General features: G+C 44.9%; 1 protein-coding gene across 2 annotated transcripts in view; it reads right to left on the reverse strand.

Moving 5' to 3' along the window:
• Window positions 1-513: 513 nt before the first annotated feature.
• HOMER2 (homer scaffold protein 2) overlaps window positions 514-16,554 on the reverse strand; it is an 85,184-nt gene continuing 69,143 nt past the window's right edge. For both annotated transcript variants that reach the window (XM_044438845.1, XM_044438844.1), the window contains 3 exons: window positions 14,231-14,341; window positions 10,181-10,261; window positions 514-8,481 (listed from right to left, as the gene is read on the reverse strand). In XM_044438845.1, coding sequence (XP_044294780.1) covers window positions 8,293-8,481; window positions 10,181-10,261; window positions 14,231-14,341 — 381 coding nt within the window. In that variant the 3' untranslated portion in view covers window positions 514-8,292. The remainder of the gene's footprint in view (window positions 8,482-10,180; window positions 10,262-14,230; window positions 14,342-16,554) is intronic.

A 16,554-nucleotide genomic window follows, 5' to 3' on the forward strand; every position in this document is an offset into this window, starting at 1 on the left:
TCGAAGTTGCTGCTGCTGCTGCTGCTGCTGCTGCTATTCACTCCAGCTGCATTTCTACACTGTCCAAAACCCAAAACTGTCTGGAGAATTTACAGCAATTCATAAGCACAGACACAACGGTAAAAATAGTTACAATAAAAACAAATAGAAAAAATGCAGTGTAAAATTCCAGTATACAAAAGTTAATACAGTTTGAACAATCAGAACTATTTCTTTAAAAATTAGAGCTGTTAAAACAGTGGAAGGACACGCGGGCAGACACATCTAAGGTTTTCTGAGGCACATCAAAGCCTGCGAGCTCCACATTTCCCGATTCCAGTGCGGTCCAGGCAGCGCACCATTTGTCTTTTAATGGGGTGCCGTACAACAGGGATGGAGAACAGGCAGCCCCAGTCAACGCTCTCTCCCACAGTTGTTTCCTGACCCACAGAAGGCACCATTTACTGCGGCTAATATCTTCCATGACATATTGCAGGAGTCTCACTTATTTAAGATGTGCTCTGCATCAAGGCAGATATTCGAATCCAGTTTGGATATTTTATTTTAAAACAGGGGGAAATCCAAGTTTGAACACAAACAAGAACTGAAAGTTTATCCAAGCAGGAGACAACCAAGACACAAGTTTTTGTTTTGTTTTGCTTGTTTGTTTTTTTTAAACTTAAAACTATATATATTTTACATAGACAATTCTATAATACAATAAAATCAGATAAAAATCACAAAAGTCTCTTAAAGAAAAAATTACATTTTGCTTTGTCAAATATATAAAACCCCATCATATTTAGTGCTACCAGAAGATATTTATTTTCTAATTATTTTCTATTAATATTCCAAATATTAACATTTGCTCAATATTCAGTAACATGGAAGAGGGGTGGAAATTGAAAAATACTTGCTCACAGCAGACAAGTAACAAAGTAAGACAATTTCACACCAGTCAACCAGCAATAATTTGTTCAGGTTGATTGACTGTATTTTATATCTGAATAAAAATATACATTTTAAGCTGCTGCAGTATTTTCCCACACTCTCAAAATTAGTTAATTCATCATTCATTAAAACTTACTTAGAAAAGTAACCGCACCTTGCAAATTTATTACAAAAGGTGCATCATATTTTAAAACATTTAAAAGTATCACACTTAAAATACTTTTCTATTTTGTGGACTATGGGAGAGGGATTTCTTTCGGTGTTTTGACAATGGTGTGCTCTACATGAAAATGAAGCTTTGGCGTATACCAAAGGACTAAAATAAAATTCTAGATAATGCTTTTTCAGCATGACTAAATTAAAATTCTAGATGCTGCTTTTTCAGCATTGTTGACTTCCCCTCACGCCAAGGCACGCATGTACACACGTATGTACGTATGCACGCACACATGCACACTTGTAGACATTGTGTAAGTCATAGGAAACCAGTTTGTTGCTTTTGAGGCAAGGCAGACAATATTTTTTTGTCAGCTGCCAGATGGTTAAACAAAATTATTGCTCACCAGTGACAGAAAACAAAATGCAGGTGAGCACTTCCCCGCAAGTACTCAGAGGATACGTGCAGTCAAAAGCTGCAGCTTGCATGGCAGTTCCTAAAGTCGAGGCCGGCGCTCACGCGCTGGCAGCCCCCTCAAGGCCAGGCTGTTGGACCCCTTCCAGCCCGAAGGTCGAACGCAATTTCAGAGAAGCTTCTGGGTGGTGGGGCAAAGGGGGAAGAAAGCCAGGGCCAAGGTGCCAGTGCAACTTACGCATAGCTTCAGACTCTGATTGTCAGTAGCTGGGAGGAGGCATTTCAACTTTCTAGAATGGTGAAAAAGCTGCACAGAGTTTGGGAAAACACCAAACTCTCGGTGACTTGGAGGGGAAGGGGTTTTGCCAAACTGGCACTGCAGGCCGGACGTCCAACAGCTCTGCCTAAGGCAATCCAAATCCAGGGAGCTGAAGCATGCCAATTCTATATTAAATTATGGCTATATAATTGTTCCCATCAACTACAACCCCCACGTTATTTCTAAGAAATTCTGCTTTGGCTCAGAGCCAAACATCTCAGTCCTTTAAGATAAGGATGGCGACAGCTGTGGTTACCCTTGCAGGAATTAATCTAATCTTTGTCAAGTGCATATAGGAAGCTCTCCAAAATCCCAGGAAGATGAGACAGGCTACCCAAAATAAACGCTGGAACATACCGCATGGCCACCTTGTATTTATGGCTGCAACCCTTTCCCCACGACAGTGTCCTGGAACAGCTCAACTTTGCCAGGCACAAAGATGGCAGCTACAGTCCACTTGCATGCTGCCTACCACCAGATTAAGTCCCCTCAGCCTCCACCATCAGCACTTGGAGGAAATCTAATCAATTAAATGGCTGCCGAACAGACAAGCTGCTGCATCAGGCAGCCCCTGGATTCAGACCCAGATCAACACAGACAAGGTGTGCTCTGCTGTACTCGCCTATCTGCAATATGCAGACCAATTCTCCCTGGGTTTTATTCACCAGGTTAAGCAACACACTTCAAATTATTTAGCTTATGCAGAACTTCGAAAGCTGCCATGACTTGGACCATTGGTCCATCTGGCCCAGTATTGTTCGACATCAATGGACAGCGGGGCTTCAGGTGGGTTCTCTTCTAACCCTGCTTGGAGGTACCAGGGATTGAACTGGGGTGAAAGCAGGTGGCCCCAGCTACCCAGTTCCCTACGCAAAACCGGTCCCAGCACTGCAGACAGTTCTCTTGTGAACTGCAGCCAAAGTTCTCATCATCCACTAATTCCCCCTGTGAGGAAGAGAAAGAGTTCTTATTTAGTGGCGAAGTCATCACCACGAGAGAGGGCCACAGACAGGTGGCTTTCACTTCTTGCCCTGCCGCAGCGATTCACACGTTTTGGCCCTCCGGCTAAGGCCCTAAGCACACTCTGTGCAAGTGTCACTGAGTTAAGGGGCACCTGCACCCCTGTACACCAAGTAAACAGGGCAACCTGCACATGCAGGCCAGTCACATGGCATGGTGTGGCCGGGACAGTAGCACGCCCAACCATGGCTGTGACATTCCTCATACGCAGTCCCCATATTTACTCCTCTCCCGTGTTAAGTTCACTGACCCACAGCATTAGCAGTGACAGGAGAAGCAGAACGTTCTGCCCAATGCGCACACATCTTCTATGTGTGCAGCGCTGTGGGGGGAAAGGTTTTTTAAAACTAGAGCTCCACCACCCACTTGCAGTCTGAGATGGTATAACGTTGGAGAGACAATATTGCAGAGTGGTTACAGTGATGGACTAGGACTGAGGAGACCCGGCTTCTAGTCCTCACTTGGCCATGAAGCTCACTGGGTGACTCTGGACCAGTCGCTGGCTCTCAGCCTCACTCCCTTCACAGCGTTATCGTGGCAGTGAAAGGGGGAAGCACGGACTGTACCTGCCTCCTTAGACAAAAGAGGGACTATAAGTAAAACAGGTAAACAATTACAATCTCAAGAATTCACTAGCATGTGATTCATCTGCATGTACAGATTGATTGGCTCAAACTCCTTAAGACCAGGGAGGTAACTGATCAAAGCAGTACAAGGAACCAATCCAGTAAAAGAAAGAAAGAAAAAGGAGGCGGAACAGTTTGCAAATATGCATATAAACATTTTTGGATGTATAGGCACCTTGATGTTTTTCAAGCTGATTCTTGCCACTTTATTGATCACAATAAAGTGTCCAACTGGATACTCTATAAATTCCTCAGAAGAACTGAGCAACCTAGGTGTTAGTCCTCTCTCTACTGACAGAATATTTACGCAAAGCGCTTGGTTAATATTCTTTAACGGATGCCTTATTGTACCGTTGACACTCAACTTATTACTACCAAATACACTATACAATGTTTAAAGTTAATCTTTTAAATTAGTTTCTCAAAACTGCAAGCATTAACCGTTCCTATTAGCCTGCTTGCACTCACACCCACAATAGGTATATATAAACTAAAATTCCAGAACCACAAAAGTTTCCCCACCTTGTCACCTAGAAATAGTATCTCTACTTTGCAGCAGGTGACCCAGTGAAAGGCTATTTACACACCTGAGTGTAAGACCTGTGATTTCAACAACCCATCCCGTATTTTACATCCTAAAGTGAATACAAATGACAACAAACAACAAAAGCCTAAAACTGCTTAACAGTGGAACATGCCGTTACATGTATGACTCCGGTAACCAGATCATACAGGAAGTTCTAAGATGGTCCAAGAGAAGAACTGTTTCATTTGAGCATGTCAAATTGCCTATTGAAAATATTTCTTTGGCTCCAGTTTGGTGTACTTTGTAAAGAGTTCACTCAGATTAAAAAAAAAAAAGTGTACCCAGTAATTTTTAAGCAAGGGAAAAAGGGAGAGATTGAGATTTGAACAGCTTGTTCATTTAAAACAGTTCAGTCAAATTTAGAAAAGTTCCATGAAATAGCAAAAGTGCAAGAACAAGAGGCCAGAGTTCTCCAAAGGAGACATAACCAGGGACAAGACGCGCAGATGCTTATGAGATAACGAAGGCACCATTGGGGCGCTCATCTTCCCAGATCCAAACATACGTGTGTGTGTGCTCCAGTACACATAAGGAGCTCCCCAAGACAGTTCGCTTTGCCTGTTTGAAGGAGCTACTCCAAGGAAGCATCTTTGCGCATGTTAAACGGCTCCAGCCATTTAAATGAAGGGAAGCACTTAAGGAGGGAGATACCCCATGTGTGAGCTTCCGCCTATCCACCCTTCTGCTCTCATTCCCCCTCCCCACCTTTGCCTTCCTTTCTCTTCCCACATTTCTCCATGTTGCTACTTCGTCCTCTTTGCCCTTCTTGTGAAGAAAGCTGCAAAAAGGTAAGACAGAGGTTCTGCCCCAGCCTGTGCCAGCCAAGGGCAGCATCATAATTACGGAGGATATTAACTTGGTCATGGCTGGGCCGAGAGTATTAGGTCCAGAGTCGTGCTACATTAGAACATGGACACAATCTTACACTTTTTAAAAGACAAGGGGCAAACCCATTCAGTTATTGTGGCTTAAAAACAATCTGACCACATCAGATCACTTAGGCGTTCTGTCCAGCACACGAAGCACAGTAATGAAAGGTACTTCCTAGCTGGTCTCTCCATTTAGCTCATCAAAGTTTATTTTCACCAGCATTTCTAGGATCTCAAGGAGAGAATATCCCATCCCCTCATCCCTTTCACTGGAAATCCCAGGGGCTGAACCTGAGAACTGTTGCGTGCAAAGCAGGTAGGTGCTTCACCACCGATGGCCCGTACAACTTTGGCCTTCTCTAATGAATAGTCACCCCACAGAGATCTTACAACTGCTATTAGGACAGACCTGTATCCGGGAAAGAAAGCACAGACAGGTCATCAGTCAGTGGGATCAGCACATGGCCCCTCCTTGCGGGAGTCCAGATACTGCATTTCACCATGTAATACCAGATCAGCAGACAGCAAATTGAGAAAGGGGTTTTGGAGGGGATAAAAACATGGACTGTTAAAAGGGGTCTCCCCCAACAAAGACAAGACAAGACAGTAAGGCAGCCTTGGTGTTATTTATGGTGGCTATAAGTTTGTACAGCATTCATATGCATTTTAAAATGTCAAGGCAGTTGCTACCTGCAAATACCTGTTTCTGTATTTCAGTGGCAGAAGCTAAGCAGATGGCAGAGGTGGGGCAGATATTTCAGCCCTGACTCATATGGCCCTGTTTTCCTTCACATGGCTTCAGCTTAGCCCAGCGTGGCTAGCTCACCTGACAGGTGAAAAAAGAGAGGCAGGCAGGCAGGCAGGCAGGCACCAGCGCTGCTTCTCCAGCCACCTCTGAGCCAAGTGGCACTCGGACACCAGCCAGGACGCTGTAAAGTGGGCCAGGACAGGAGAGCTTTTGTGTGGAGGAGCTCCAAGCAGCAACCATTTCAGATTAAAGGCACGGAGGGCAGGATGTTTCGAGAGACAAGAATGGGAGAGACTTCGCAGGTCAAAAAGGATGCAGGTCAAGTCTATCTGAAATCTACATAGGAGCTCTCCATCCCTACACAGATCCTGGTTTTTAGCGCCTCCCTTCTCCCTCCTAGGCCTCTTGGGAGCGTTTGCTGTCCATCTCTCCTCTCTAGGCCTTGCTCTCTTCTCTTGGCCTGCTGCCTTCGTATGCCCCTGCCAGATTCCCCAGGCCTACTGGACAGTCCGGATCCAGTCTAGAATCTGAGCAGCTCATCCAGTCACAGCAAGAGGTTCCATCCCTGCCACCCCGTCCATATCCCAGTAAAGATGCGTGCAAACGCATGCATGGATGTGCACGCACGCACACACAACTGCAAAACGGAGGTGACTCATTTGCTGGCGGATAAGGCAAAATTAATGTATTTAGTGACTAAGAAAGTGTAGCAAGCATCTGTGGAAACAGATTAAAGCTTCTGCTTCACTGGTTCTCCTTGTAAGAATCAATGCTGTCACTGAAACCTCTAATTCTCGTCTTTTATACCTTACAAGGTGAAAGAAAAGGACAGCCAAGAGCCACCTGTGGCTTAAAGAGAGTGATTTATGTTAGGTTGTACTTTTCAATTAAAGGATTATTATGATCATGAACAAAGAATGAATTCCACACCTAAGGAATCATATGTGCACACAAGCACCCCTATGGGGTGGGGGGAGAGAGCGCGCGTGCAAGCGAGCTATAAACAAAGAGACCGACTCCCAGAGGCACCAGGGACATAATGCGCAGGACAGCAAATGGAAGGGAAACCGGTTCACAAGGAGGTAGGATGTGCTCTGTGCACACAGGTGCCCCCACACCTGGGCATGAAGGGCAGAAGACCTGGATTCAGAAACTGGGCAATACTAAAAACAAGCTATTGTTGCTACAACTGAGAGGTGATATTTGAAAAGCCACTTTGATAGAACTCAGTGTAAGGCTTGGTCTGAGACAGCCTCCTGCCCTGGGACCATTTTTTCCTGCTGTTCCGAATGCAGGATCATGGGATGAGCAGTTGACTTTTCATCCCATTAAGACCGTGATCAGCCTTGGTGCATCTAGATTTAGGAAGCAGAGCTTGTTGGACAGAGCAGGATCCTTCTAACTAGCTGGGCACCCCAACACTTCCCATCTTGGGTGATGTTGCCTATGCTGAGGCCATCCTTTGTGTGATTCCAGGACGGATACCGCCCGACCTGCCTGAAGTGGTACTCAGTTTCTGAAACACCGGAGGCAAAATCCCAGTTAGAGCTGGCAACGCCACCCCCACAACCCCTTGCCTGACCTTCACTTCCCATCCTGACCTGCTGGCCATTCTGATTTCCACCTTCATCCGGCACTTATATTTAGGATACCTATTATAAATTTGGCATCCCAAATTGTTATTTCTTAAACTTTGGGCAGCACTCAAAACAATATCTATCTATCTGTCCTGTTATCTCGCCTCACATGTCAATTTGTTATGTTTATTGTAACAGATGGTTGGTAACATAGTAATTGCCTCAAATACACACACACAAATATATACGGTATATCTCTCCTGCATGTAAAAACTGTGCTCTGTCTTCCTTTGATAGATCGCTGCTGCTCAAAATTTGTTAACCCTTTGCTCTGGGAGCGGATCTGGGAGTTGTGCCCATTTTCAGAGCTTAGGATGGCTACTGCAGATCATATGCATTTTTAAAAACCCTCATAGGATAAATTATTGATTAGTTTTGCATAAAGTACACAACCATTTTATCTGAAGGTAAAGGAACCACTGGAAACATCGCAATCGATACACTGGTTTTTAAAGTGTATGCTACTGAGCATGGCAAATCCTGAATGAAAAGGCCCTACAGGTATACAAAGACCATTTGGAGCATCTTGGAACAAAACATGCATGTTTCATTCCTATGACTAAGAGCACCTGGGCTGCAGTCTTGCCTCCCTGTTTGCCAAAGGCTGCTCCCAGGTGCACGTTATCAAGCCTTCTGAGACACTACAGGAATCTCGTATCATCCTCACTGCAGTCTGCTCCAGCCACCCAAAAAGGGAATAAAACCGCATGTGGCTCAATAATCAAGATTAGGAAAAGACGTGTTTCCCCTGTTTCTATGGTTGCAGCAGCCCTTAAAAAATTTCCTGTAACAACAGCTGAGCAGCAATTTTTGGAAAGAAAAAAAAAGAGAGGAAGGGGAAAATGTTAAATCCTTAGTTCTATGTACAGATCACATTGCAAAGAAAGAGAATATTTGCTTTTTCTGACACAGACACTGATAATTAAATCACACACACACACACACACACTAAATGTTAGTCTGGGGTGGGGAGATGTTGTTATTCTCTAATTGTCAACCCCTAGTTTAGACAGTCCTTGCCGGAAATCATGTAATTCATCAATCTTTCCATCTAGTACGTCTAAAAAAGTCTGTAACTCAGTCTTAAGGTTGTTTTGTCTGTGTTTGCTCTCTTCAACCTCTATCCTCAGAGCTCTGACTTTCTCCTCAAGGTCTTTATTCCTCTTCTCAGCAGCCTTAAAAAGAAAGTTGAAGAAAAGAAGACTTTTTAAACAATAATGTCTACAAGAATACAAACACACACACACCCCTACGCTACATTTCCATTATGGTGTCCATTACTAGCACATCTTCCAGCAAATTTTGTCAAGGGAAATGCTATTTTAATCTGACAAGTATGCAAAAGGATATAGATTTAGCGGAAGAGACTCTTGGAATTCAACTGTGTCAGTCTGGGCTGCATTTTACATTTGAATGGAAGTTATACACTTTGTTCTCCATGAATTACTGTCGTTTATTGCCTTTTCAGAATGTGTAGTTAACATCATCTCCGGTGGATTAGAACCTGCTTCTCCAATCCTCAAACTTAGCTTGACAGAACAGTGTCCCAGATGTAATCCTACTTTACTCTGGAAATCTATTTAGCTGGAATATGGCTTCCTTCTACATGACTCCATTAATCCATGTCCTGCACTCTGGAATGTTTGAGAAGAAATTCTGTCCTCCTTCTTTGTGACAGCCTTTCAGGTACTTGTAGGATGCTATCATATCCCCCTTCTTTTCTCATGGCTAGGCATGCCCAACTTTTTCAATCTTTCCTCACAGGGCTTTATTTCTAGTCCCTGGATCATCCTTGTTTCCCTCCCCTGAACCCTTTCCAGCTTGTCTGCACCTTTCTTCCAGTGTGGTGTCCAGAACTGGACACAGAACTCCAGATGGGACCTAACTGTTGTTGAGTAAAGGGGAACTAGTAGTTCATGCGATTCGGAAGTAATATTTCTATTAATGCAGCCTAAAATAGCATTTGCTCTTTTTGCAGCCACATCACATTGTTGACTCATACTTAGTTTGTGATCTACAACAGTTCCAAGATCCTTCTCACTTGCAGGATTGTTGAGCCAAAAAACAATGCATTTGGTTTCTTTTTCCTGGGTGCAGAACTTGGCATTTGTCCTGAATGAATTTCATGCTGTTGTTTTCAGCTTAGCACTTCTTTCTGACTTCCAGGATATTAGCTATCCCACCCATTCCTGCTCACATTCCCTGCCTGACATTCCCACCAAACAGCACCCATTCTTTTCCATCCCATGGCCTGTTTCTTCTTCTTTTCTGACAGTCACTCTGTTTTTTATGGTTCCTGAGCATATTCAAGTCCTCACGGAGCTATACCACTTGTATGTTTGTTTTAAAGCTTCCTCCCCTTCCTTTTTGCTCCTAAAGACTTCAGGTAAGTTGACTACGTTTGGAGTTCTTCTGAGCATACCAATACCTCCCTCCTGTTTCTTAGCGGCCCAGTTGTGCCTACAAAATCACGGGCAGTTCCAGCTCAGTTCATTATTGGAGAGAGCAATGCATTAAACAGCCGACCAGTTTTCTGCCCTGTCTATCCCATCCTGCCCTGTCTATTCTATCCAGAATCTGTGACCGGCAGCAACTGCTTCAGTGTGCCTCAGAACAGGATCAGTCCTGCACAAGGAGACCATTATATCGAGTCATTCTTATAGAGATGGCTTTCCATGAGTAGCAAAGGAGCTTTAATGCCTTCTGCCTGTTTTGAGATTATCTCAATGGGAGTGACGGAACGATGAATGTGACTTGCATTTGTAAATGGAAGGAAAATGCTGCAGTTACCCTCCCATTGCTTTGACTCTCAGTGTGAGCAAATTTCATTATCTTCACTGAGTAGGTCTATTTCATGCTAATACACACGGATACCTGCAATTTCTGAGACACCGTTTCACATTCTGTCATGAGCTGCGGTATGATTTCACCTTGTTTCCGAAGATCCTCTAATTCCTAGAGAAAGCCAGAGAAAAATATATAGGTTACATATGCCAATAAGGCAATTAAATAAAAGAGCACATTCAAAGGGCACGGGCTAACCTGCAGGAACTGATTTTGGACAACACGATCACGTTAGATTAGTGGCAGTGGTGGAGATGAACGAAACCATATTTGCACTGCCACAGGGAAGCAAGAGTTCCCTCACCAAATTATAAGGTTGTGCTGGTGTCTGCTTTGTGTTCATATTGTTTTCTGATTGGGTTTTATTTTAAGCTCCCCAGAGAGTCCTTTGGGCTACAGGGCAGCATATAACTACAGTAAATGAATCAATGAATAAATAAATATCTCAAAGTTATACCCGGCTTTTTTCTGTGCTTCATCCCAGCCCTGGCAGAATCCAGCTCTGAGAATCAATGCTAGTTTTTGCTTTATTAAGTCATCAGAATATACAGGTACGCCTACACATAAAAACTCTTATTTTGCACAGGAGAGAAATGTATTGAAATATTAACAGAAAACATATACTACAAGGGAAGGCTCTGAACCCAAACAGGAAGGCCAATTGATGGTCCTTCTCTAGACAGTACCCTAGGCAAGCGATACAGACCTGACCAAGAGTTGGCAGAATTCTCTACATCTACCACTCTTATGTCCATCAGAAAGAGGCCATCAGGACCGCCAGTTCTGATGGTGTCCTTCCCCTGTCTGGAATCCAGTCCATACCCACTTCCACAATACATGATCAGCACTATCCAAGAGGGCAGAACCAGCCAACGGTTTGCTGGAGAAGATCTCCACGGCTGTCAGGGGTGGACCTCCTGCTGCCGCAAGCAGAGACTTCTACCGCAAGCAGAAGTCTCTGGTCTGAGGAGCAGTGCGACTGCATTTTAAAATATGTCCTTCCCTCTTGCCTTCTTCTGGCCTTTTAGTGCTTCTCAAAGTGCACAGATTTCAAAGGTGTCCCTTCCATGGTGCCCCACATGTGAGCAGCCCTCACGCCGGCCTGTCCTGCAACCCAAGACGTCTGAGTTGTTTTGCACTAATCAGAGGTCTGGTAATGTAAAAGTCTGTCGGAAAGCAAAGCAGGGCAGCCCCTTTACAACAAGCGGGGATGAAATGTGTAATATTAATGAGTCCATTTTCTGGCTGAGTTGGAATCTTGAAAGTTACAAAATGCATCTCATTATGAATGCTATTACCCGTAGAAAGGGTTGAGAAGAAAGCACGGCTTTTCTCTTTGAGGCATGCTGCCGAAAGACATTTGGAACTGTGCATCAAAATCCATCACCCAGAACTATTTCCATGCACTTGAAGCTCTTTTAACAGGCCTGGCTGTTAAGAGCCTTAGCCGTGTCATCCCTGAAAAATGCTTTGGCTTCTGTGCTGTTAGCATCAGTCCAAGTCAGAGCAGGATATTAAAGGCAAGATCAAACAGACACACGGGTCCATCTGCAGCTGCAGTGATAAAATTAACTCTCCCTCCTGATTTCCAAGAGGAAACTGGCAAGGCCAAATCTTGGTTTGCTCATCAAATATAGTCTTTGGGCATACATGTGCCCTCCTTTCCCCATCTCTAGTTTGCAGTAACTACAGTTTACTAACACATCCATCGGGGAAGTATGTTTACAACATGGCCTCCACTTCCAGTTCAGGGACCAACACCACCAGTTTGCCTCATCTGGATGTCACTAATACTAGCGTTTTTAATTTTCCCACTATTTTAATGCTTAGTTGGGTTTTACTGGGGGTTTTATCTTGACTTGCCAGATGCTGTGTTTTGCTTATTTTATTTGTTCTTTATTGTAAGCCATCCCAAGATGTCGTGGATGGGGTAGAAGAATATTAAATAAATGAATAAACAAATAAACAGAGTTCCCGCAACCCAGGAAGCAAAGGAAGGAAACTGCAGTCTGCAGAAGATGGAGAAAGGGGTGGGAACACTGGGCAAGCCCAAGTCCATTCACACACTGCAAACCATGGTTTGGCCACAACCTCTCAGCTTGGCCAAAGGTGTATTTGTTCATGGTATGCATCTTGCTGCCCCATAAGGATGATTCTCTGAGTAGCAAAGCTATAAATACACGACTGAGAGGAGGGGACAGAAACAAGCTGAGGACAAGTCAAGCCTTGGCCCATTTGGATGCGTCCTCACATCCCCAGGGAAATAAGTGATGCCCATTGCCCTCTGGGGAAGCAGGAGGAGCAAAGGAGACAGGAGAAGGTCAAGCAAACGTCACAGGTTGCTCCACAGGGATTGTCCCCAGTCGGAGAGGATGGGTGAAGCTGCCATTCCACCAGTCCTCCTGAAAATTCATGTCTTCCTTGCCATCCAACTCCCAACCCCCTTTCCTTGAGAATGGAAGGAAAGGCCTGTAGGAAGGAAGACTGCAGGCCTGTAGACTGCAGGGGCTGTGTTTGACTGCTAGTTCTTTTGGGGAGAGACATAAAAATACTTCAAAAATAAAATATATCATATAAATCAATTGAAAGACCAGTCTTAAAAATTCCAGAGCCAGGAAAAAATCCATTAACCCCCTTTGTCCTCCCCCACCCCAACTGCCACAACGGGGGTCCTTCAAAGGCCCAGGGGAATGAGAAGAGCCATCACCTGGCACTGGAGGGATATGCCAGCGTGCTCCTTGCAGGAAAGCCTTTTACAGTCTAGGTGCTGCAGTTGAGTTCCCCTCTCAAGCAGCTACTTGCTGGATCTCAAGGCTCCAGCCACGTGCCTTGTAGATCATAGAATCATAGAATTACTGTGATTTGGAAAGGGCCAAGAAGGCCATCGGGTGAAGCCTCTGCTCAGTGCAGGAGTTCAAGTCACACCATCCCACTCAGATGAATGTCCAGTTTCTCCTTGAATGTCTCTAGTGTGGGAGAGCCCACCACTCTTCTGGCAGCTGGTTCCACTGTCGTATCGCTGTGACAGTGAGGAAACTTTTCCTGATATCAGTGTTTCCAAACCCTGAATCAGTTTTGTTGCTCTCTTCTGGACCCTTTCTAATTTTTCTGCATCTTTCTTAAATTGTGGTGCCCAGAACTGGACACAGAATTCCAGGTGAGGTCTGACTAGTGAGGAGTATGAGGGACTACAACTTCTTGTGAATTGGAAGTAATACTTCTGTTAATGCATCCCAAAATCGCATTTGCCCTTTTTTGCAGCTGCATCACACTGTTGGCTCAAAATAACCAACAATTATTGCTCTATTATTGTTGTCCACAATAATTCAGTGTCTTTTTCTTTTATCAGTTCTGTTGAGCCATGTATTCCCCATCTTATATCAATGCATTTGGTTTCTTTTTCCTACGTGGAGGACTTGGCACTTGTCCTTATTGAATCTTGTTCTGTTGCTTTCAGCCCAGTATTCAAGTTTATCAAGATTGCCCTGGATCTTCAGATGCCTTGGCCTTCAACTTTCATTGTCCCCAGCAAGCACAGCCATTGGCTGAATAAGCCAAAATCTTTTTTTTAATAAGTTTTATTCTAAATAAACCTAATGCAAAGAAAAACTAAAAAACAACATCAATCATCGGAAACATCGGACCTACTGGGTCAGCCCCCCACATTTTTCTTTTTATGTTAATTTATGAACATATTTAAATCTATGTGAAGCCCCGCTTCTCTAGCCAATAATAAAAAGTGTCCCAAGTTAGATAGAATGAATAAGCCAAAACCAATGCTTGTTTTCTGATCCTGGCTTATCTGAATAAAGTACAATTAAACCGCTGCAAAGTGGCTAAGTCTCCCCAGTGGGAAATCCTCTGCACCGTCCCCTGGATGACAAGCTCTTAGGACACCGGGGGGGGGGGGGGGGGGGGGGGGGGGGGGGGGAGTCCACATTCTTTGCAAGGACACCAGGCATCATTCCTGCCCAGCCCTGTGGTCCCCCAAGCAAGCTTTCCCCAGGCTGATGCTCCCCAAGGTGCTGGGTGGGCTGACCCGGGGCGACCCCATCCGCTCACACTCTCTGCCGCACATACCAGCTCCTTGTCCTGAAGCTCCGTCTCCAGCTCCTGCAGGCGCCTGCTCAGCTGCACGTTCCGCTCTCGCTCCTGATTTACTTCATTGCATTGTTCTTCCAGTTCCTCGATCTTCAAAAGGAAAATGCAGACTGCTTACGGAGCCGTTCCACCACTGGCGCCTTACTCTAAGGAAGTGCCTACCGCTTGTTGGCATGGCCGAGTTCGTGTGGCGCTGCAACCTAGAACTCGGCTACCTCCCACGTTAAAGCAGTGGTCCGGGGCTGACACAACTCCTTGGCTTGCTCCAAAGGTCAGCCTGAGGAGGAACCTCTTCCAGCACAGGGCCTGACTCTCTTGGAGACCCTCCTGGGGGCCCCAGTCCAGGGGGTGGGGAGGGCTGAAGGTCAAAAGGGCAGAGCCAAAAGTACCACCATACTGCATTTTAAGTGTAAGCCGTCCAGAGACGACAGTGATGGGAGGCCTATACATGTCCTAAATAAATAAAAAAAATAAATGGAAAAATAAATGGCATTCTAGGGAATTCGAGGCTGGATTTTCCTCCAGGCCTGAGCTCCTGCACTCCTCAACAAAAACTTCCTGGTCTGGATGAAAGAAATGGGAGACTGTAGTTCACAGGAGAAGGCTTGATCCATCTGCTTGCTTGGACAAAGGGGCCACAAGCAACTGCGGCTTATTTCTGATTCATATCATGTCAGTAAGGAACCCAGGGCAGCTTTTATACTCCTCTTCTCCACTCTGTCCTCACAACAACCCTGTGAGGTAGGCAAGGCTGAGAGTCAGTGACCGGTCCAAAGTCACCTGGTGAAGCTTCATGACCCAGAGGAGAGTAGAACCCAGCTCTCCCAAGTCCCAGACATGCTAAACACGGCTCCTCACTGGCTTATCATCTGAACATGGCCACTGAGTTCACAGCACAAGAAGAAGAAAAAACACGACTGTTACCATGTGTGCACTCACACACACACACACACACAAACTTCAGTAGTGTTATTGTTACAAGTAGCACTGATGGAAACCTGATTTCCCTCTGCCAGGATCCATAGGCCAATTAAAAGCTTATGTTGGGCTACCTTATTATTTCAGATATAAATATCTTATTATTTTAGCAACAATACTCACAGCTATTCTCAGATTGATTCTATGCCATATAAAGTTCCCACCTCTTCATTATTCTTCCCTGGCATTTACAATCCGCACATCTAATGTGGGGAAGCAAACTGCTTCTTCTTAGTGGTTAGTGCGAATTGTCACTGTACGAAATGCAATGAAGCAAGATGCCACAACAGGGCACAACCAGGTTGTTTATTAGGCTAGACTTCTGGGGGTTGGAAGCTCCATTAATTTCATGTTGCAAGCTGTCCAGGGAGGCTCTGTTTTATGGTGGTCTAGAAGTTGTATACATTGGGTAGTACAGAAAGATAGTTAACAACAGCAGATCTTGCTGTATGATATATACTTGCTACTGTCCAAGGTCCATCAAGTGTTTTCAGATACTCCAGGAATAAACTCAAAGAAAAGACCAATTCATTTGCTACCAGAAGAACATGGGATAGTCTTTGCAGTGACTTTCCAACACACCATCCCAATAATGCAGCAGATTCAGAGCTTACAGGGTCAAAGTACTGCGGCTCTTCACCATCTGGCATTCCCCTTTTCTTGCCCCATCAGTTCTCCCTGAGCTAAGCTGCAATGAGGGGTAAAAAAGAGATTTTCCTAGCAATAATTTCATGCAAATATTTGTGTAGGGGCTTGGTTTTCAATAGGAAATAGCCAGTGTGGTGTAGTGGTTAAGAGTACGGGACTGGGACTCAGAGGATCTGGGTTCTAGTCCCCGCTCAGCCATGGAGCCAAATGGGTGACTTTGCGCCACTCACAGACTCTCAGCCCAGCCTACCTCACAGGGTTGTTGTTGTGGGGATAAGATGGAGGAGGAAAATGATGTAAGCTGCCTTGAGCCCTTTGTAGGAAAAAGGCAGGATAGAAATCGAAATATAAATAAACAAATAGATAAAGAGCCATTAGCTCTTAAAAGACCTATGGAACTCTGTTCTCTCTCTTACGCTTTTGGACTGCTCTAAAAGCTATGGGGACGGTCAAGATGAGGCCTGCAATTCAAAAGGCACTACTGCACTAATCCTGGTATCAGGCTGATTCCAGCATCACGTGGACAGCAGCAATGACATCACTGCTCACCCAGGGAATGCTGCTTGCCTGGAAGGGACACATTCCCACATGGGACCACTTTGGGCCAGCACATGCCGTTTCTACATCCAAGCATCAGTGAAGCGGTGTGGGAAGAAGCCATGGCCAAGCGGTCCCCA

Source organism: Varanus komodoensis, unplaced genomic scaffold (assembly GCF_004798865.1).
Source record: "Varanus komodoensis strain SLA01 unplaced genomic scaffold, ASM479886v1 scaffold33, whole genome shotgun sequence".
NCBI lineage: Eukaryota > Metazoa > Chordata > Lepidosauria > Squamata > Varanidae > Varanus > Varanus komodoensis.